At 38.6% G+C, this 22,235-nt stretch overlaps 1 protein-coding gene across 4 annotated transcripts; it reads right to left on the bottom strand.

The window, feature by feature from the left end:
* Positions 1–610: 610 nt before the first annotated feature.
* Positions 611–21,770, bottom strand: LOC129754324 (PX domain-containing protein kinase-like protein). Of its 4 annotated transcripts, none has more exons than XM_055750305.1 (7): positions 21,604–21,770; positions 20,813–21,532; positions 6,607–6,748; positions 6,401–6,544; positions 5,481–6,338; positions 5,107–5,420; positions 611–3,943 (listed from the first exon to the last, which is right to left on the bottom strand). In XM_055750305.1, the coding sequence occupies exons 2-7, from the start codon at positions 20,912–20,914 to the stop codon at positions 3,452–3,454; spliced, it is 2,052 nt and encodes a 683-aa protein (XP_055606280.1). In that variant the 5' UTR covers positions 20,915–21,532; positions 21,604–21,770; the 3' UTR covers positions 611–3,451. The 4 variants fall into 4 exon arrangements, with proteins under 4 accessions (XP_055606280.1, XP_055606279.1, XP_055606281.1 ...); XM_055750304.1 differs by having other exon boundaries at positions 20,813–21,499; XM_055750306.1 differs by having other exon boundaries at positions 20,813–21,038.
* Between the last annotated feature and the right edge of the window lie 465 nt (positions 21,771–22,235).

Genomic DNA, 22,235 nt, shown 5'->3' with positions numbered 1-22,235 from the left:
ATTTCATAAATAAATTTTTCAAATAGTAAGAAGTTTTCATAATTTTTTTTTCGAAAACAGCTTATCTTTTTGGTTTTTGTAGTTTAGTTTGTATTTTCAAATAAATTTATTTTAGCTGTGGACCATTTTATGTCAAGAGAAATGATAGAGAGATTGGCTCTCAAGACGTGATAGCAAAATTTGTTAGAATTTTGCCATAAAAGTCTGCTCGGGAAGCGTAACCGTAGTGACAAAAAAATTTAAAAAAAAAGCTTTTTAAAACTTATCGTTCTCTAAAATGTGAATCCAGTCAATATTTGTCAAAAGATTAAACTTACCTATTGTAATGGAGAAAACTTTTTGTTGTAAATATTCCACACGAATTTAACGCCATTTTTTTCTGTAGAACGCAATATTCTAAAAATACAAATCTAAATCCAACAAGCTTCCATGTGAGTGTAAAACGAAGTGAAATGGAAGATCTAGTCGTGACAATTAGAAGGCTACAAAAATCGATGTTGCCTTCTCGAATTTAAAAAGCCTTTGTGTTGGGGCTATCATTCAACAGAACCTCTATTCGGAATCTAAGAATAAGGACATTTCTTTTCTATTTAACTAAAAACACCATTCATTCTTTTCCACAAATAGGATTTTTTAAGTTCTATTTGTTCTCTTTTTCCTATCGATAAACCACAAATTTTGTTTAGATAAAATAATATTCAACATTCTTTTGCTTTTCCTGCATCTTGGAATTCCGTTTTAACATACTGTTCTTTACTAACACGCACGGCCACCAGCCTCTGTCTAAAGCCATATTTCCTATAACATCTAACGTTCTGTACGTCTCCAAATCGGTGCAGTGCATGTGTTCGTCCTTGCTTGACTAGGAAGTGTTTATTGTAGTAGTCTCTAAATACCACGGCGCATCGAGATGGTTGATAATTTATTTTATTTATTTTTTTTTGGTTTTTGCTTTCCTACACTTCCGGCTCTCTTTTGATTTGTTCCATATATGTGATTATACTTCTAGTTTAATATATATCGTATAGGAAAAAGTGTTTGATTTTTACTGTGTTACCTTTTTCAACATATGCTAGTAGTAGTGTTCTTGTTGTTATTTTTTTATGTTAAATATAGTATATAAAAACTACATTCATTTGTTTTTTCTTTATTTATTCTGTGATAATTTAGATTTGGACAGCGCAGTTTGGTGGTTGTGTGTATGAGTTGAAGTGGATTCGGTGAACAACGAAATGTTTGGTGCATCTTATAGAAACGTTACAGGAATATGTATAAATATATGTTATCGAATCACCATGGACAGTTTCCCATTGAATACCGTACAGTAACGAAATAGAGAAAGATTTAGTGTAGACATTTTATAAGTGGACGACGGTTACGCCAAGTTAACAATGACGAAAATGCAGATAACAATTTAGAACCGTTGTTTTAGTAATGTTTTTACTTTTTCTTTCTGTTACGTCCTGCTGCTTCAACGAGATGTATTGTTTCACTATCAAGAAATATGAATATTTTATGTTCGGTTCTGCTCAATTGAATTGTTTTGTTTTACATTTTTACACAGGATCAGTAGAGTTTAAAGTTGTATATATTGTTATAAAAGGATACTATACTATATTCATGTAAATTTGTTCACATAAATCACAACAATCATATGAGATAAAGATGGATGAGTAGGACTGCAATTCCAGTTTATTAGAAAAGAAATACATTCCAGTATGTTCCTTGTAATTCTCAAAAAGGAAACATTAAAAGTGATGCAATCAAGAATCCTGTTGAGTTTTTGGGTATTTTCTACAACAATATTAAACACGGATGTAAATGTTGAATACAAAAATATAACGTAACAATACATAATAGATCCTTAACATCATTTTGGTAGAACACTTAATTTTGAATTTTAAAGCATTTTTTTTTGTTTGTTTCACTCCTTAAATATATTCAAGGAAGCACATAAATATAAAATTTTCTTCACTGTAAGAAAGTTTGAAAACCGAAAAGGCAGTCTTAATGTTTTGATCAGAATAGAAAAAATGTTCCGTAGGATAATTCTGCCAAATTGAAATCACATATATTTTGTAACTTAATAATTTAGATTTGGTTTTGAATGGCACCAGGGTTGAAAAATAATGAAACATGTAAGACTACAATACATACGAAGAAACACAAATAACAACTGAAGGAATGTGAAATCAACATTATTATTGTTACTGCTAAGCAGTAATTTTTCGAATGTAGATTTGAAAAATACAGTTAGTTCAATTTCATGTTGTAAGAATATGCATTTTGCAGTAGTTCATTCATAAGATCATTTCCATTTGCCACCTTTACTTCGATAAACTTAAACAAGCAAATGCTGTTAGTTGAATTAGAACGATCTCTTTATTACACACTGTCAATTCGAATGAAAAATAAAGATAACTAAATCACAGCTTGAAGGAAATCTTTGCAAGAAATGAAGAAAATAAATAAGAAACTAGATCGCACTATTCTTCGCATAAAAGGCATCTCGCAATAAAGCTGATACAAGCAAAGAACATTTGGACGCTAAAAATTTCCTTTAATTCTTCCGTTTTTTTTCTCTACTGAAGGTTAATTTACCGGATACGTTACAACCTAATATATATGCTTCAACGTAGACAAATATGTGTGTGTGCAGACATGCTTTTCGTTAACGACAATAATTTCTCAGCTTGACCATTACGCGTGAACCATCTATAGTATGTGCTATTCATCATGATTCGGTAGTTTAATAGGTATTGTGTTTGCTTTATGCAGCTGTTAATTTTATTCAGCGGTATGTTATCAATTTGAAAGCCTAGCACGAATGGATCAATAGCTCAGGGGTTGATCCTGTTTTTCGTTCTATAATGAAAGAAATTATTAAATGTATTAATTTAGTTCTCATAAAATGATTTTCTATTCATGATTGAATGATAATAACCTACTGGTTTTCCTTAATTATCTTGCAGTATTACAATATTTCTAGAGATGAAAAGATCAATAATTTAGGAAAGAATAGTTGGCAAATTATACATTTTTAACTAAAATGAATTTATTGAACCGATTGAAATGTTTGAGAACAATAACAAGATCAACATGTTGCGAAATCTATACCAATGTGCTAAAAGTTACTGATTGTATTTTATTTGCTAAAACAAAACAATTACGGTTAGCTACGTGATACGTTGCGGGTTGGACTCCACATTACGTTTAGTATTTCACTAATATACGAAAAAATTGGTCCAAAACACTGTTTGCTGTCTAGTACTTTCTAAATGTTTTCTTCATATAATAGTTGCTGGTTTTAGTAATGTTTAAGTGTTCATTTTCTGATAGGTTAGAGTGCGCTTAGTTTCGATATTCAATTTTCTGCTTAACCGCTCTCTCGGTTTACCTATTAAGAACAGCTTTTGATTGATTTAATCCGCAGCCTCTCCCGGAGTTTTCTTCATTTATCACCGGTGTTGATTTTTTTCAGACCACTTTTGTTGAAGTTACAGATTGATTCCAGCAGTGCACTGCGATTATTGTTGTTGGTACTACTACTGCCACTACTAAAGTTAACAGCAGCATCTCCAGAAATTGACTTATTCAGCGGTTGCCTAGCATTTTCCGAAGAGTTTGCCTGGCCTCCGATCGCTTGTTCGAAAAGCGGCAGCGTTGATGGTGGGGCTGCCGGAACTGGCGGTGCAGAAGGTGGTGGTAGAGGGGACGATGCACTGCCGCCACTGTCCGAGGGTTGCTGTTGTTGGCCGGCTGGCAGCGGTGGAGACATGAGTGCTGCATCTTGCGGTGAGGTAATACTGTTGGCACTGTCCGACTTGATCATTGATGTACCTGCCGAGCCGGAACTGGTGTTTGCAGCAGCCGATGGCGGTGGACCGTTATTGAGTTGTAGTGAATTTTGTGCGCGCAGCTTAGCTTGGCGGTGTTCTTGTTTCTAGAAATTAGAAAGATTTTTTTTTATCTTAGAATCACCATGCCTTGATGCCGAAAGTTTGGTTTAAGATTTTAACACACAATTACTACTCCTGTTTGTGCAAATGCTGTTATAATGCTTATTGAAATCGATGAGTTTAAAAAACTATACAAGTTTTGCTCCACTTATTTTGAGTGTATGCTGCTCGACTAACTTTACCCAGAAACACTAGGACGAACAACTAAAAACTTTAAAAATTTATAATATTCTACTGACACAAAATAATGTTTCCAAGCAGGCACATACTTCAAAACGAATTCTTCTTATCAGCCCGTTTTCTGCCATATGAACAATACCATACGCACAACACCATTATCACAATTGTTATCGGACACCACAGATGTATCACAGCTTATATCACGGGATTATCACTTTCGTATCACATTGTCTAGCAACACTGCTAGTTGCGCTGCTCCACGCGCCACGAAACTGCTTCCGTTTCAGAAAAACCGTAAAGCTAAACATGTGAATCTAGAACAACGAATGTTAAATTCAACCAATTCGGGTTTGTTGTTCAGTGCCAAGGTTTGTATTTGGGTGAAAAGTTTCTCTTTGTTGCAGGTAAAACTCAAAGCTGGTTTGAAGGTGCTTTGGTCATAGTCTATTGCTCACCATGACTGATTTTTCGGGATCTTCGTGGTGTAGTTTTCCGTTGTTGGCAGTCATATTTTTGTTTGGGTAGCTGTATTTGCTGGTTTGTCACGGTTCAGTAACGGCGTTTTTGCCTATAGTAGGAACTCGGTCAGTTTCTCTCGGCATAACTACAGCCTTGGATTGGAAGTTTTATGGGTAACCATAAGCCCTTTTTCGATGTTGTATTAGTTTGCCTAGCTTTGACAATTACACCCCGTGAACTGCGTCCAATACATAGAGTTCGATTTCTTTCAGGCTTTAAACAGTAGGCGTTTCAGCGGCGTCCAGTGCATTTCTGGGTATTGTTCGGTCTGCATCGTCCTGTTTGTGATCTCCATTTATGAGGGAGCCTTTGCATGTGTGCGATTGCTAGTTACACTCTCAAAATTAAACACTCATCTTTGGTATTCTGTTTACTCTAATGATAGGACTGACTACACGCTCAAAACAAAATAGCTACACGCACTTAACTGTAATGTTACACTACTTACCGCTTTTTGTTTGATTTTTTTCTTCTCCTCCTCGGAAGTCATCATCTCCTGCACCCTGACTAGACGTTTTTGATTCTTGACCGATTTCTGTTCATCGCGAACACGATTTTCAGTCTTTTGAAGTGCAACCTTCAGCAATTCTTTGGCATTTGAGGAAAATTTCAGATGTGGCTTTTGCGATCCCACTGCCATCGCGTACTGTTCGTTGAAGCCAGCAGCGTACTCACTGAAGAAGGCATGCGTAGTCAGCTGATCTAAGGTCGGTAGAGCCGTCTTGCAAGCGTCTTTGGTGAGAATGGACTCCAGCAACGATTCTAGAACAAAAAGTTAAAACGTTGAATACACATCTATTAAATCTACACGAAAAAAATTACTCAAGCTATCCGGGCAATCAGTGATCTGACGTGCGTAGGAATCTTGCAGCGGGTAGCCCATGCACATTTCGTAAAGCAAATGTCCAAACCCGTACACGTCGATAGCTTCACAGGTGTTAATTTTGCTGTGCTGAACGAAGAATGGCCTATAGAAGGAGGGCACACCAAATATAAAATTTTCAGCATCCATTAACTTTGCCACTCCATCAACGACCATTACGTTCCCGCAGTGAATGTGCCCGCAAGCCATTCCCTTGGAGTGCAGGAATCTTATGGCTTCCAGAATCTGCCGTGCGTAGAGGGCAAGCTCTTTTAACGGCAACGGAGCACGTCCCTTAGGACTTCCGTACTTGGATAGGAATGGATTACACGGCGAGGCAGCACAGAGCACATCCTTCAAACTGCCCTGCTTATAAAACTTTCTTATTACTAGTGCACCAGTATCGTTGGAAGCGATGTGCTCGATCGGTACAATGTATGGATGCTGCACGCTACCGAAATTTTTCAATACACTGTGGATCTCCTTCTCATCGATGTACCGATCCGGGCCGAATTCGGTCCAGCTCAGAATCAAATCATCCTTCCCGCTGGACCCATCCTTGGAGCTGTTGTAATCCTTTTCGGTGGATGTGGTCACGCACACCTGAGTAGTGTGCTGCTTACCGTGAGATTGCGAGCTCGACTTGATCAAATGATGCTTGGTGGTAGAATGGCCGGGCGAATGTTTGTTGCCTACCGGCTTGTGGACGACCTTGAAGTAATGCTTCCGCAGGCGCCACCCAATTGGACCCAACGATTGGCCCAAGGTGTAGACGCCATCGGTGCGCAGGCACATGGACGCATACTGGAGGGCAAGATCTGCGAAACGAATAATTTACGTGAGTTTCTAAAATAACAAAATTATTATAGAACAAACTTACCATGGAACGGAGTTGTGTAACTGTCCGGATCGATGAATTTTTTGGTTGGCAACGATGACGCCAAAATAGGATTCATTAGTACTTGATTTATATACTCTTGTAGTGCAAACAATCTTTCAGCTATAAAATCCGGTCGCATGTTACCTGAAAAATAACAAAAAATGGAATCAATACAGAGAAAATTAAAACTTGAGAAACTTTCCTACCGATGAACTTTTTTCCTGGAAAGGGCAAACTAATCCCTGATATTTGCAAACATTTGTTGAGCGAAGCGAAGTCATTGTAACGCCTGAGAATACGCCAACTGTTTTCGGGAAATGGACCTCTCTGCACTCTTAGAACATATTCCTAGGAGAAAAAGATGACAATTGATGTGTAAAGTGGTAGTTCATCATTTGTGGTGGAATTTGTGCATTGGCTTTCCTGTAAAAAGCTTGGTAAATTTATTTCGCTAAAAACTTGAGAAAAGGACTTAATCAATTGATGGGGAATAATAAAAAGAGTAATTTGATCAGTCCAACTGACTGATAAACAGACCTTCATTTTTACAAGGTAAAAAAGCTTCCTATCAGTTAATAAAGTAAGCAAAACAACAACAAAAAATCTATAATATTTTTGCTTCAGCTATGTATACATAAAGAAACAACCTGAATTTTCGTCGAAGTAAATTGAATACCAAATCATGCTATCATTTTGATCTAACTTTTCTGCTCTATTAAAGTAAATGAAACCTTAATGATGCCTCATACAGCTATTGACATAAAATCAACACCTCATCGTGCTTTCATTTTGTTATTAATGCTTTACGTTGGTATTGGTTTGCCATCGAAATCAAGTAAATTAATGCTTGAATGAAACCTAGTTTAAGCATAGTGTAAAATATGACACAAGGTTATGCTATCATTTTTGTATTGATAGCTCATTTTGGCTATTGTTTGCTATCGATTCGGGCATCAAAGTATGCTTGGGTGGGCCTCTAAGTGCCTAAATATATGATTCTGAAGAATAATCTGTTTTAAAGTAAAATCACAAATATCACTTATATTGCTGATCGTCTACATAAGTGAAGTTCAAATTTGTTTATCCTCATTTAAAGAATAATGATCTTAAATTGATTGATGTTATGTAGCCCATGATATTCGGTTGGACTTGGACAAGTACCTAGCTACTATTTTCTTCTAGAAAAATTGTATATTTTGAGCATTACTCAAGAACTTTTCTACTTAGATTATTCACTTTCAATTCTGGATTTAGCGCCCAGTTTAACCAGACGAAATGATTTTCAGTAGACTAAGTTCAAACATGCTGTAAATTAGTGTTATTTTCGGAGTATGGGGAACAAAAAATTTCTATCAAAAACCACTACAAAGAGTATGTTTCACATTTCGATTTGAAATTCTCGTCCCAAATTCATACGCCGAATTTAAAAGCTTCCTAATGATAATCCAGAATCCGACCATAAAACCATCATACTGTCGGTCAATCAACAAATACCAACCATAAAACCGAGTCAGTCTGTTAAAACTATAATGAGATATGATAATATATCCGACACAGATCTTAACGTGGATCATACAGATAATTTTGAAAGTTTTATTCATCATTATTAAAATGTAATTGAACTTAATACCAAATCAATACCCATTCGAAAATTGAATAAAACCAAAAAACCATACATAACACAGGAAATTTTAAGCTTGATATAAAAAAAGCGAAAACTGTACGATGCTCTCGAACACGATAGAACGATAGAATCCAGAATATAAACAGATTCGAAATTTCCTGAGCAATAAAATTAAATTCTCAAAAAAACATCACTACGATTCTAAAATACAGAATAACTTGAAAAATCCTAAATTTATGTGACAACAAATAAACGAACTAGTTTTTAACAAAACAGGAACAAAAGATACACTAAAGCATACAATCAATATCAACGACAATTTGGTTTCAGATGAGACATAAGTAGCTAATGCTTTTAATAAATTCTACCTTCATGTATGTAATGAAATTCGTGAACCATCAGAATCATTTGTTCTAGACAGAAATGTTCTAAATCCTACATTTAATTTTTCTTCTGTACTGCAAAGTCATACCTATTTCCAAATTCATTGATGAACTTGATAGCCATGCAGCCACTGGCTTGGACAGAATTTCAACGAAGTTTATGAAAAAATACAAGATACTCTACCTTTCAAAGTATACGACTCTTATCAATGAATGTATAAGTACTTGTAATTTCCCTGATAACTTGAAACTTGCGAAAGTAATACCAGTTTATAAATCGGCTGATAAAACTGTTCTTGGCTATTACCGACCGTAATCGGTACCAAATGCATTTTCCACTATTCGAGAAAACATTATATGCGCAAATACAAGATTTTTGTATAAGAAATAATATTATTCACCCCAACCAATATGGGTTCGTACCGAAGTCTAATACCTTATCTGCTGCCAGTGGATTAGACAACACAAAATTTGTAGCACATGTATTTATTGATGTTAAAAAAGCTTTCGACTCTGTTCACCATAAGTTACCGGTCAAAAAGCTCTCTTAATTGGTTTTTCTTATGATGCTCAGCTTTTCATACAATCCTATTTACATAATAGAAAACAAGCAGTAAAAGTTAATAACAGTTCACTACAAACTATCAAACACGGGGTTCCTCAAGGATCCATTTTGGGACCGTTGTTGTTTATCATATATATCAATAGTATCAAAGATTTTTTATTTCAAAGGAAAGTGCCGCAAAAACAAAGGATTTTTTCCTTTGATTTTGGGATAAATAAAAATTCCATTGATTCAAATGCAATTTCCTTTGTTCCAAAGAATTTTTCTTTTGAAAAATCTTTGAATCAAAATATTAATGCTTTGAAACAAAAAACAGTTCCATTTGATGCAAAGTTGTTCTCGTTTGCTACAATGTAATTTAGACTTAGATTTGAAAGGATTGGTTCATCCTTTTATTCCAATTGGAAGAAATATTTTCTGTTGTCTGAAGTTCATATAAGGAATTTTGAATAAAAAAAAAGAAAGAATTTACATTTTAAATTTATTTTTATTCACAAAATTAACACTAACACTGGTTCACTATAATTGAATCATCCGGTCCTTATTTTGGCCTGAGGGCATTATTTTTGGGCCACTTAATAGAGTTCCGGAAGCAGCTCTAATTGCTAGCTTTAGTGGTCATCCAACTGGTGATTGCCGCTGAAGATCGGGCCGAAGATAATCAGACCGCTGGATTTGGGGCGGAATCAGCCGTGGTCCTGTAACAATGCATGCAAGAGTTTTTATAAAATCTTAAACATTCACTTTTTGATTAATGGATTGACACACACTTACCATTCTTCATCCTGAATCCTCCTAAATAACTATCTCTGATTCACTAGTTTTGTTTTTCAACACAACCGGACAAACTTTATGCGAAATTCGGTTCTTGCTCAATCCAAAATATCTTCTTTTAGCCGACGCCCGTGGCGTAGAGGATAGCCTTCAAGTCTTCTAAGCCAGGGGGTATGAGATCGAATCCCGGTCACGGCATACATAGTACACTTTCGGTGGGTTGGAGGTTTTAGCATTTGTAAGATGCTAGCCATCATATCCTCGAAAGATGTACGCTTAGGTTAAGAAAAAAGGAATCTCTTCGAGGAAACATCATGTTTCATTGAGACCCTGTATGTGTTTGTGTTCGTTTTTAAGTTTAAAATTTTAATTTAAAGAAATTATTCCTTTCTTTTGAAAACAATTTTCTTTGGTTGAAAGAAAATTTACTTTGTTTTAAACGAAATGTGCAATCATTCGTCTCGCCACAGTTGACTCAAGCGGTTGTGTTTCTGTCATAGTGAACCGAATTGTGAGAAGGTGTTGATACCCAACCTGTATACACATCTCAGGTGGCGATGGAAATCCCTTGCTAAGTGTTAGTAAAAGTTTTTTTTTGTAAACATTGAAACCATGACAATTTGTGACGTCAGTTGCATTTCCAAACAAACAACCAACAGAGAAAATTATAGAGAAAAAAATCATTGCCAACTGCTGTTTACGATTCTCGCCTAGGATACATAAACATCCTGGCAAGTGACGTAGGCTTTGTTTACTATTTTACTTCTTGAATAACGAGTTCTCTATTAGTGTGCGTGTTTCTTCATCACCTTCTTTCCACCACATTGGTTGATACCAACCAGTGCAATGAGTAGTTACCGTCCGTGCCGTTCCGTGTTTCCCGATAGATCCGGTCTTATGTGCCGTTCGTTTATGGGAGAAGGACCAGGCGAGTGGTTTTTATAATCACAGTGTTTCCCACCATAAGTGATCCTCCATCTTTGGTGTTCTCCAGCAGCGAAGACAATAGACCCTGCTGAAGATAGTGGAAAGCCAACAAAAGGCCACGTTGGAAGCAGGTGGTATAGGGTGTACCCAATAATAGGGTTACCCAAAAACACAAAGTTGTTTTTTCCCAGCAAGTTTTTTTTTTTTGTTTTTTTTTTTTCTTATTATTTTTTCCCTTTTTCTTTTTTTACCCTTTCGTTTTCTATGCTGAACCTATATTTTTATGTTAACATATTTATTTATGTTTTTTTTTTCAACAATTTGCCCTCAATTGATAAATCAAATTTTGATATAACTTTTACACGGTTTCGTTCTCCACTAACCCATTAGTTCGGGAAGTCACCCACTAATGGATGACGGCGGCGAGGGAGGAAAAGATCCTCCCATCCGAGAGGCACTTATTTCCGAGGATTTTTTTTTCCGATGAATCTGACCATGACATAGCACCTAATGTTCCCATGTATATATCGGACACCGAAAATAACCTTTCTCCTTCCCCTACCCCTCAACCCTGTCGACGGTCGATTTCACCGATTGCCTTTACTTTCGGCAAACCTTCCTTAAATGTTTCCCCTCCGATATCAAACGCCCCCCTTTTAGAGTTGGATAAACCTCCCCCTCGTCGTCGGGTTTACCAACCTGAATCGACGGGACCTTGGGTGGTTTACATCCGGTCCAAACCGAATGGGAAAAACGGACGTTTTCCTTGTCGAACTCTTTCCGAGTTACCTTTTCCGGCACTGCACTTCCTGATTACGTTGCGGTCGGGAAGGTTCGTCTACCTGTGAGACTTTATTTGCCTTCGGTCATGTTCTGCCAGAAGTGCAAGCAGTTGGATCATACGGCCGCCTACTATTGCAATCAGGCATATTTCTGTCATCAGTGGTCGTAGTCCACCCGAAGAAATCAATATTCCTTATGACCTCACAAGGAATATAGATTGGAAAAAGTATGCATCGGATGTCATTGAAGCCATCGACTCAACAGACGAACTGCCTCCGGAGGCAGAGTACAGTTTTATTTCCGGGACAATTGTGGACTGTGAAATCGGGGCACAGGTCAGACGGAATGAAAGCTCGACGATACAGAAACGGCCTCCCACTCCGTGGTGGGACGGAGATTGCTCGCGCGCGCGATCTGAAAAGTGCAAGGCGTTTGATGAGTTTCGCAGAACTGGATTGCCAGAGAAGTTCCATCGTTATTTGTCCTTGGAACGCAAGTTCAAGAACTTGATCAGGGGCAAGAAACGGGGGTACTGGCGGCGATTCGTGGATGGGTTATCTCAAGAAACGTTTTTGCACACGCTTTGGAGAACGGCACGAAACATGTGAAATCACACTCCTTCGAACGAAACTGAAGAAAGTTCAAGTCGATGGCTGATACAGTTCGCGAAAAAGGTCTGCCCGGACGCAGCACCAGCTCAGAAACACTATCGGGATACAGAGAATAGTTCCGAAACGGAGGATCAATTCTCGATGGTCGAACTTTCACTTGCGCTCTGGTCTTGCAACAATTCAGCTCCCGGACTGGACAGAATCAAATTCAACTTGTTGAAGAATCTGCCAGATACCGCTAAGAAAGGCTTGTTGAATTTATTCAATAAGTGTTTGGAGCTGAACATTGTTCCGCATGACTGGAGACAAGTGAAAGTCATCGCCATCCAAAAACCGGGAAAACCAGCTTCTGAATACAATTCGTATAGGCCGATTGCAATGCTCTCGTGTCTCCGGAAATTGCTCGAAAAAATGATTCTCTTTCGGCTGGACAAATGGGTTGAATCAAACAACCTGTTGTCAAGTACACAATTTGGATTCCGTAGAGGCAAGGGTACGAACGACTGTCTAGCATTACTTTCATCAGACATTCAATTGGCGTTTGCGCAAAAAGAGCAGATGGGGGCAGTATTTCTGGACATCAAAGGGGCATTCGATTCGGTGTCCATAGAAGTTCTATTTAGTAATCTTAACTCTTGCGGACTTTCACCGATTTTGAACAATTTTCTATATAACCTGTTGTCTGAAAAAATCATGCAATTTAGCCATGGAGAAACCAAAGTTAAACGAATTAGTTACATGGGTCTACCCCATGGCTCATGTTTAAGCCCCCTGCTATACAACTTTTATGTCCGAGAAATCGATGATTGTATGGCACAAAATTGTACGCTTAGACAGCTTGCGGATGACTGTGTTGTTCAGGTAAAGCAGGTAAAACAGACACTCAAATAAAACCTCCCTTACAAGAAACTCTAAATAATTTATCACATTGGGCCAGGATTCTAGGCATCGAGTTTTCGCCTAGTAAAACCGAGTTAGTAGTTTTTTCAACGAAGCATTCTCCTCCTCAAATAGAGCTCCTTATGATGGGTAGAACTCTAACTCAATCTCTTAGTTTTAAATATTTGGGTGTCTGGTTCGACTCTAAATGCCTCTGAGGAAAACATTTTAGGTACTTGACACAAGCATGCCAAAAGAGAATCAATTTTCTTCGAACGATTACTGGAACCTGGTGGGGTGCTCATCCACAGGACCTCATCAGGTTATACCAAACAACGACACTGTCGGTCATAGAATATGTAAGCTTTTGCTTTGGGTCCGCCGCGCAAACCCACTTGATTAAACTAGAACGAATACAGTATCGTTGTTTGCGTATTGCCATGGGTTGTATGCAGTCGACACATACGATGAGTCTCGAAGTACTGGCAGGAGTAATGCCGTTGAAAAATCGGTTCTTCGATTTATCGCTACGTTTCCTAATTCCAATTGAAACTATGAATCCTTTTGTGATAGAAAATTTGGAAAGGCTTATGCATATTAATTCGCAAGTAAAATATGTAAACAATTTCCCTACTTTTAGTCAATTAGAAATAAATCCTTCTTTATTAAATTCGGACACGAGTCACTTTTACCCTATTAGCAGTTCCTTGAAAAAATTCGATCTGTCCATGACCGCTGACATCCGTGGAATATCAGATCACGTCCGACCCAACATTATTCCTTCAATCTTTGCTACAAAAGTACGTGAAATTGACCCTACAAAAATGTTCTTTACTGATGGTTCTAGAATCGACGGCGCGACTGGTTTCGCAGTGTATAATGAGCGCTTTGAAGCTTCGTTCAAGCTTCAAGAGCCATGCTCCGTTTACGTTGCCGAACTAGCCGCAATTTATTGTACCTTGGAATACATTCGCACACTGCCCGTAGACCACTATTTCATCTATTCGGATAGTCTCAGCTCCGTTGAGGCGATTCGATCGATGAAACTGATGAAGCGCTCTTCCCATTTTTTTGCTGGAAATTTCAGGGATATTGGGCGCTTTGATCGAAAATTCGTACAGGATTATACCTTAGCTTGGATCCCGTCTCATTGTCTTATTCAAGGCAATGAGAATGCGGACTCATTGGCTAAGGTGGGCGTGTAGAGTTTCTCTATTCAATCGAATAAAACGCGAATACAAACTCTTGTTTAAGGTGATTTTATTTGAGTCAAAACAGAGTATAGCTTAAAACTAGATCAGTTACATTAGTGATGTTTGTATTTATTTTATGCACTTTCTTCTCGGTGTGCCTATTTCTGATTTGAAGAACCATGAACATTTAATCCAGTTGCCCACTACATTGTATCAAACATTGTATCCAATCTCGTGCAATGTTCCGTGCAAGTTGTCCGTTTGACAGATGACAGCTGACAGATGAAGTCTCCACGAAATGCGCAGGGTGTTGTTTGTAGAATGTCAAATTGATGTTGTGTGCAATTCACTCGACTTGCATATAATCGCTAGTTCCCGAGTGAAATGATTTCTCAACACTTCCCCTCAATTTGAACATTCAACACGCTGAATAATTTCCGATGCGTTAATTTAGGTAACCCCTTAGTAAATGCATCTGCCGGTTGATCTACGCTTGGGATGAACTGCAACTTCAATCGGCCTTGTCTGATGAGATCTCGTACAAACATATATTTGATATCCAAATGTTTCATACGCTGATGCGCCCTTGGTTCCTCTGCTATGCTGATGCACGGAATGCTATCTTCCATTATGATGAAAGGTGTTAAGTTAATTTCCAATTCGTTGAGAAGGTTTGTTATCCACATTCCTTCTTTTGTTGCTGCACAAAGCGCAATAAGTTCTGCTTCGCTCGTTGATAAACTGATTGTTGGCTGACGTTTCGTTGACCACGAAACTAAGTTGCCATACAGTAAAAATGCATATCCTGATACCGATTTTCGATCGTCAGGATCATTTGCAAAATCTGCATCTCCAAATCCTACTAAACCTGGGTACTCGCTTTTCTGGCTGTAGATAATTTTTGTATTTCTGGTGCCGCTTAAGTATCTTAAGATACGTTTCAATCCAGACCAATGCCAATCCGTTGCACAGTTGGCATATTTGCTTAAAATGCTAACCGCTGCGCAAATGTCTGGTCTAGAAATTAATGAGAGATATTGCAAGCATCCCAATAGCTCTCTGTACGGTTCTTCAGTATGTTTATCTTCAGTTTTGGACCATTTAGTGTTGGTTTCTAGTGGTGTCCCCACTGGTTTACATTTATTCATTCCGAATCTCTGAAGAAGTTTTTCGGTATATTGTACTTGAGAAATTTCTAACGTTTGATTCTCAAAGTCACGTGTTATTTCCATTCCCAGGAAATGTTTTACTTCATTCAAGTCCTTCATTTGGAATAACCTTCCAAGTTCCTTTTTGATCCATTTAATGGAATCAATATTTTTGGCTATCAATAGGATGTCGTCTACGTAGAGTATGAGAAATATTCCTTTGGATCTTGATTTATAGATACAACAGTCAGTTTTGAGAGGAGTAAAATCAAGAGCTCTCATAGCATCATCAAATCGTTTATTCCATGATCTGCTAGCTTGTTTCAAACCATACAAACTTTTATGCAGGCGTACAGTTTGACTTAACCCATCCTCATTTCGTGGTAATTTCATGAATATTTTTTCATCCAAGTCTCCATTTAAAAATGCCGTTTTGACATCCATTTGATGGACTAATAATTTGTGCTCGTTTGCAAGTGCAAGAATAAGTCGAACACTTTCCAATTTTGCAACAGGTGCATATGTTTCACAGTAATCAAATCCAGGTCGCTGTGAACATCCTTTTGCAACCAATCTTGCTTTATATCGCCCATCTTCTTTCATCGTGAAAACCCATCTCGAGTGAATTGGTTTCACTCCTTTTGGAATACAGTTTACCACTGTCCAAGTTTCGTTTTGATGTAATGCATCAAGTTCTTCTTGAATTGCAACTTTCCATTCCGTCCAGTCGTCCGTTTTCTTCAACTCGTCGATTTGTTGTGGAATATCATTAATGACCGTTGCTAATTTTGCTGAATAATCCGTGAACCAAGCTGGGGGTTTCTTGGTTCTATTGCTTCGCCGCAATGTTTGGTTCAAGACGTTGTCACTTATATCGTCTTCTTGAGTTTCATTCGTACTCTCATAATCACTTATTCCAAATGATTCTTCAGTTTGACCATTATCGATTGAAGTATCTTCTCCAGATACTGATTCTCGGTCCTCAATTTCGTTTTGCTCACTTTCGAATTTATCAATTTTCTCGTGCAAGATAACCTCCTGCTTTTCATCAATTAAAATTGATTTATCTTCATTATTTACAATACTGGTTTCATCAAATATAACATTTCTTCCGATTTCAATAGATCGTGTTTCTTCGTTCCAGAGTCGATAACCATTATTTGCGTAACCCACAAAAATTAATGTCTTGGTTTTCGAATCTAATTTTTGACGTCTTTCATTCGGAATTTGTTTAAATGCTTTGCATCCAAAGATCTTTAAATGTTTTACGTTTGGTATTTTCCCATACCACATTTCGTAAGGTGTTTTGTCTTCATTTATCCCGTTTGTAGGCGATCTATTTAATAGATATGTTGATGCATATAATGCTTCACCCCACATATCTTTTGAAAGTTTACTTTCATAGAGCATTGATCTTACCTTTTCCATCAATGTTCTATTCATCCGTTCACTCACTCCGTTTTGTTGTGGAGTGTATGGAACTGTGAACATCATCTGTATGCCTTGTTTCTTGCAATGAGATTGAAATTTTGTATTGGTGTATTCCCCACCATTATCACACCTAAACTTGGAAATTCTAGTTCCAAAGTGTGAACATACCAGTGCTTCATATTCTTTGAATTTCTCGAAGACTTCCGATTTATGCTCCATTAAATATGCCACCACAAAGTGTGTGTAATCATCTATGAAGGTGACGAAGTAACGATACCCATCGTACGTTTGCTCCTCCATGCTACCACAAACATCTGAATGCACCAATTCTAACGGTCTTTTTGATCTTGGAAGTTCCATCTGTTGATACTTATTGGCTGCTTGCTTTCCTGCCAAACAAGCATCACATATTTTTGCTTTGCTGATCTCATCAGAAGTAAGATTGATACCCTCAATCATGCCCTTCTTTAAGAGTTTTTCCATACCCGTACTGCTTAGATGCCCTAGTCGTTTATGCCATGTCTCTATACTTATCTTGTTTCCAACATATGCTCTTCGTTCCGCCGACTTTCCTTCCCAAACGAGTTCAAGGTGGAACAGACCGTCATTGTAATTACCCTTGGCTATGATTTCTTCCCCATTTTCGAAAATAACCTCCTCATTGGTAAAAGTAACCCTTTTACCCCGTTTGCTTGCCTTTCTGACTGATAATAGATTTTCCTCAAGTCCAGGAATAAACAAAACGTTGTATAATTCAAGTTTCTTTATTGAATTCTTTCCAATTACGCTTCTCAATTTAATCTTTCCCATCTTCGTCGCCCGAAGATTTTCTCCGGATTTAGCCGTCGTGATGATGATTGTGTCTTCAAGCTCTTGGATATCCTCCAAAAGCTCCTCGTCCTTTATCATATGGTCCGATGCTCCCGAGTCTACGACGAAACGAACCTTCCTGGTGTTAGTTGCCGGCGCCTGTTTGTTCCCAGCCATCATCGCGTGTGTTCTTTTAATGTTCTGCTTATATTTTTCCCGCTCCTTGGCAACAAACTTCTTCATTAGTGGGCATTTGTTTTTGTAGTGCCCAAGTTCGTTGCACCCAAAGCACCGGACATCCTTTTTAGATTTTAAGGCAATGTTTCTGTGCTCCTTCGGTTTTTCCTCACCATCTTCAGCGTCTAAAAACATTCGCTTTATCTCTGTCAGAGACTTCAGGCAGAGCTCCTGATTGGAGAGGACGAGTAGAGCACCTTTAACGTGCTTATATCGGTCAGGGATTGCGCTTAATAAAGCATGGACTTTTTCCTCATGCGAAATGGCTGAGTTCATTCTTTCCAACTCACGGATTATCAGATCGAACTCATCGATTATTTTTCTGAGCGAATCCTTAACCCTGTATTTAATTGAGAAAAGCCTTTCCCGCATGTTCACAAGCGCCGCTGTTCCCGACTTCTGGTAGGTTTTTACCAGCGTGTCCATGGCGTCTTTCGCGTATTCAACGCCCACTATTTTATTCAGCACCTCGTTATTAACTGCCATGATGATTTCGTCGAGTGCAGCCACATCTTCGTCCAAGCGCTTCCGTACGGTTGCCTTCCGCTCCTCCTCCTGCGCTGCTGTGGCTCCTACCACCGGGATGAAAAATTCTTCATTGGCCGGCGTACGTAGAAGTGTGTGTGTGAGCTTCAGCTTAGCCAGCCGATGCTCAACACGCCACTTCCACGCAGCAAATGTTGCCTCGTTGCCGTCAAAAATCAGTGCCTTGTCGACGCTATGGAGTGTGGTCGAATAGGAGATAGTCCGCTCAAGAGTTCCCCTCTCGTAGCGGCTATCTCTCCTATCGCCGATGCACGACCCGGAGCTCTCGCCTCTGCCACCGCCGGTTGACATCATGGTACCGTCTTCTACCCTTGGTCCTTGTTTATCTGCACCCGGTGTCCTCGTTGATCTTCACCCGGTGTCCTCGTTGATCTGCACCGATCCCTTTCGTCCAATGGGATAGAGCTGCTAGTTAACCACTAGCTCAGATGCCCACCAGTTAACCACTGGTTAGAATTTTGCTTCGAATAAGCAAAAACGTTATGTCCAGAATACTTCTGGGCCCATAACCTGTAGAGTTTCTCTATTCAATCGAATAAAACGCGAATACAAACTCTTGTTTAAGGTGATTTTATTTGAGTCAAAACAGAGTATAGCTTAAAACTAGATCAGTTACATTAGTGATGTTTGTATTTATTTTATGCACTTTCTTCTCGGTGTGCCTATTTCTGATTTGAAGAACCATGAACATTTAATCCAGTTGCCCACTACATTGTATCAAACATTGTATCCAATCTCGTGCAATGTTCCGTGCAAGTTGTCCGTTTGACAGATGACAGCTGACAGATGAAGTCTCCACGAAATGCGCAGGGTGTTGTTTGTAGAATGTCAAATTGATGTTGTGTGCAATTCACTCGACTTGCATATAATCGCTAGTTCCCGAGTGAAATGATTTCTCAACAGGGCGCGTTACAAGGGGAAATCTTTGAGAGGATAATAACTTACAATGAGTATTTTTCAATACCTCGCACTTTAGCGATTAACGCTTGACAGTCTAGCTGGGATAATGGCACAAAGGGACGTTGGCTTCATACGATTATCCCTAAGGTTTAAGCATTTTAACATAAGTCGCGATTTCATTCGCGTGGTTTCTCGGCTCATGTCAAATCACTGCCGGCTTGACGCGCATTTGTTTCGTATACAACTAGTTACAAGCAATGTTTGTGTTTGTGGGGATGGCTACCACGACATTGATCATGTTGTGTGGACGTGTGAACGGTTTGATCGATCGAGGGCTTGGCTCCCCTTACCCTTAGGGCCCGAAGTAAACTACCTGGGGTTCCAATTCGAGACAACTTGGCAAACTTAGATCTTGAATATTTGTACCCTATATACAAATATCTTAAAATGTCTGACTTGGTCGTTTAGTCCTCTTCCTCTCTGTCTTTACTCTATCTGATGCTCTTTTCGTCTATTCATTAGAACAACCTCTCGTCCAACCGGTTGGATAACACCGGAATGAAGGCTGGCCAGGAACACAATACCTGCGGTAGCTTACGAAACCACGCTACAGGAAGCCACCACCGACCAAAGACGGAAATCTGTTCTCGAGAGTGACCCTACACAATCCTCTTTCCTTCCCTCTTAGTTAATTATTTATTAACAGTTGAGTAGCCACGACGATTACGGCCCCCCTCTTACTAACACCACATAAAAGTGAAAGTGAATACTCGGCAAAAAAAACTTTATGAGTTAAATGCCTTAATAAAGCTACTTGTATGTATGTATGTATGTATGTATGTATGTATGGTTCCCCCATCGGTAGCAAGGTCCAGCCTATGTCTGTGTGGCTTGGCCTTCGAATTGTTTCTCAGGCTTCCACGGCCGATGGTTCGTCGAGGGAAAGCATCCAACCTTCAGAGACCTACAATGGTTGGCAATCCACTCCGCTTGCAATAGTCTCTTCAGGTTATCCCCAGATGCATTCCCTCTGAAATATATGATTATTTATACAATGAAACACATCTTACCTGTCGGCAACTTATGGGATTCGAACCCAAAAGTTTTTCTTGCCGATACCGGGAATCGAACCCAGTACGCCTGGGTTACCAGACTCGCGCCAGCCTATCCACTAGACCACATCAGCGCTCTTAAATGCCTTAATAAAGCTACTTGTATATAAAATTAAAAAAAAATTTAATTTTTCTTACCAATTTTTAATCACCTTTTAGTTGTTTCATTCATAAGTTTTTTCTCATTTGGGGGTAAATAATCTCAATTATTTAGTATTAGACCAAAAATATGAAATATGTATAATTTAGTATCAGTATAAGTTTTATGTTATTTATTCTAAGAACATAATGAGTATGAGTGTCTTAAGTTGTGTATTATTTTGATTTAAAGTGGAACGTTAATCAAATTCCGTTCAATATTACTAGGAAAACACCCTGATAAGGAACTGTGTATTCTCCTATTGTGCAGTTGATAGTTGATGGTTAAACAGATTAAAAAATAAATAGTAGATACCTAACGCAAATGAGTTCATTACCCGGTTTGCTTACCGTATGTCCGTCGATGTTCTGCGCTGTTTCAATGGTGCAAATCAAGGCCTCGGTATCGTCTAAAACAACCTTCTGCTCGAACCGCTTCTCGAATATAGCCATTGATCGGGGACCTCGGAAGCAGCAGCAACAGAAACACAAATGCACGAATCTTCGACGGGGCTACACTTATCGGTCATTTTCCCGGAGCCCATGTCCCTCACACTCACGCGTGAACACCCACAGACTGGATTAAGGAGGATCGGGCCACCGAAAAGGTGGAATTTAAAAAAGAATAAAAAAAAAGACAGGTGGTGGGGTTAAAACAAAGCCTTTTGGAGTTGAAAAGGGTTCGGAAAGAAAACTGTAACAAAAAAAAAGTTTTGCAGAATGTGAAACCCTAAGTTTCCTTTTGGGTTTGAACTAAAAGCAGGAACAAAAACAAAAATCTTTGGGGCACAAAGATGCGGCTAGTCTTTTCGGTGGCTGCCTTTGTGGGAATGGCGAAATAATCACTGGTTGGAGGAAAAGTGGAAATGGGATCCCCACCCACAGTACGGAAGAAGGGGCTGAGTAACCTTTTTTCCTAGACGTGTTACACGATTTTAAGCTTCTTGACTTTTCCGATAATTCGGGCAATTTGCAGTTAACGATTCACTTCCGATTTCCGCATTGCAGCGTAGGAAATCACGGATTTTTCTTTTAGCTCTTGGTAGGGGAAAGAAAAAAAAAACACGGAACCTGCTGTTGACTATGGAAATTTACTGTCCCTCAGTTGTTTTTCGCTTAATCGATAGAAAATGATAAATTACCGTCGCCCCTGTTCGGATTTCGTTCTCCTGTTGGAACGGGGACCACTTGCTGGGCTAAAGGACACTGAATTGTTCGGATTTCACCGTTTTTCACGCACTTTTCCACGAACTAATAAGAAATTTAGAATTGCTGATGGTGGAAGTGGAAAAACATGACGATGATTGATTTTCTCAACACCTGCTGATGGTTGCCAAAAATGACGTTTTGCCGAGTGTTTGCAAAACCGACCACTAGAGGCAGCACTTGTTCTGAAGGAGCATCCAATGATGATGCAATACCAAGATATTTCAGTAAAATTTAAAAAAAAAATCTGCGTTATTATTTTAAGAGGTTTCAAGATTGAATTCGCAGTTGTACGGATATTGTTTTTTTTTTTAATAACATCAAATAAACTTAATCAGCTTAACACGTTAAGGACCGCGAAGAAACCTATGCCGAGAAACCCCTAAACAAAATTCTACAAATTGAGTTTTTGGGGATTTCCTACAAATTGAGAATTTTTGAGTAGCGCCAAATGTTCTGTTTAATTTTGTCGAATAAAGTTTAACAATTAAATACAGTCCATTCGACTTATGCTCCAAAATGTAACACACTGTAACTGGATAGCGGATAGGTATCTCGTATTTGGTCC

This window comes from Uranotaenia lowii, chromosome 3 (genome assembly GCF_029784155.1).
Source record: "Uranotaenia lowii strain MFRU-FL chromosome 3, ASM2978415v1, whole genome shotgun sequence".
Lineage (NCBI taxonomy): Eukaryota > Metazoa > Arthropoda > Insecta > Diptera > Culicidae > Uranotaenia > Uranotaenia lowii.
The sequence above is the reverse complement of the archived record's forward strand: the minus strand, read 5'-3'. Positions and strand labels throughout refer to the sequence as shown.

Bases quoted from the DNA above. Each gene is read 5' to 3' on its own strand.
- LOC129754324 (XM_055750303.1), bottom strand. From the start codon at position 20,914: ATGGCTATATTCGAGAAGCGGTTCGAGCAGAAGGTTGTTTTAGACGAT. The intron at 6,339-6,400 runs GTAAGTTTGTTC...TTCGTTTCGCAG, and splicing joins TTACACAACTCCGTTCCATG to ATCTTGCCCTCCAGTATGCG. The intron at 5,421-5,480 runs GTAATTTTTTTC...TTTTTGTTCTAG, and splicing joins TGATTGCCCGGATAGCTTGA to AATCGTTGCTGGAGTCCATT.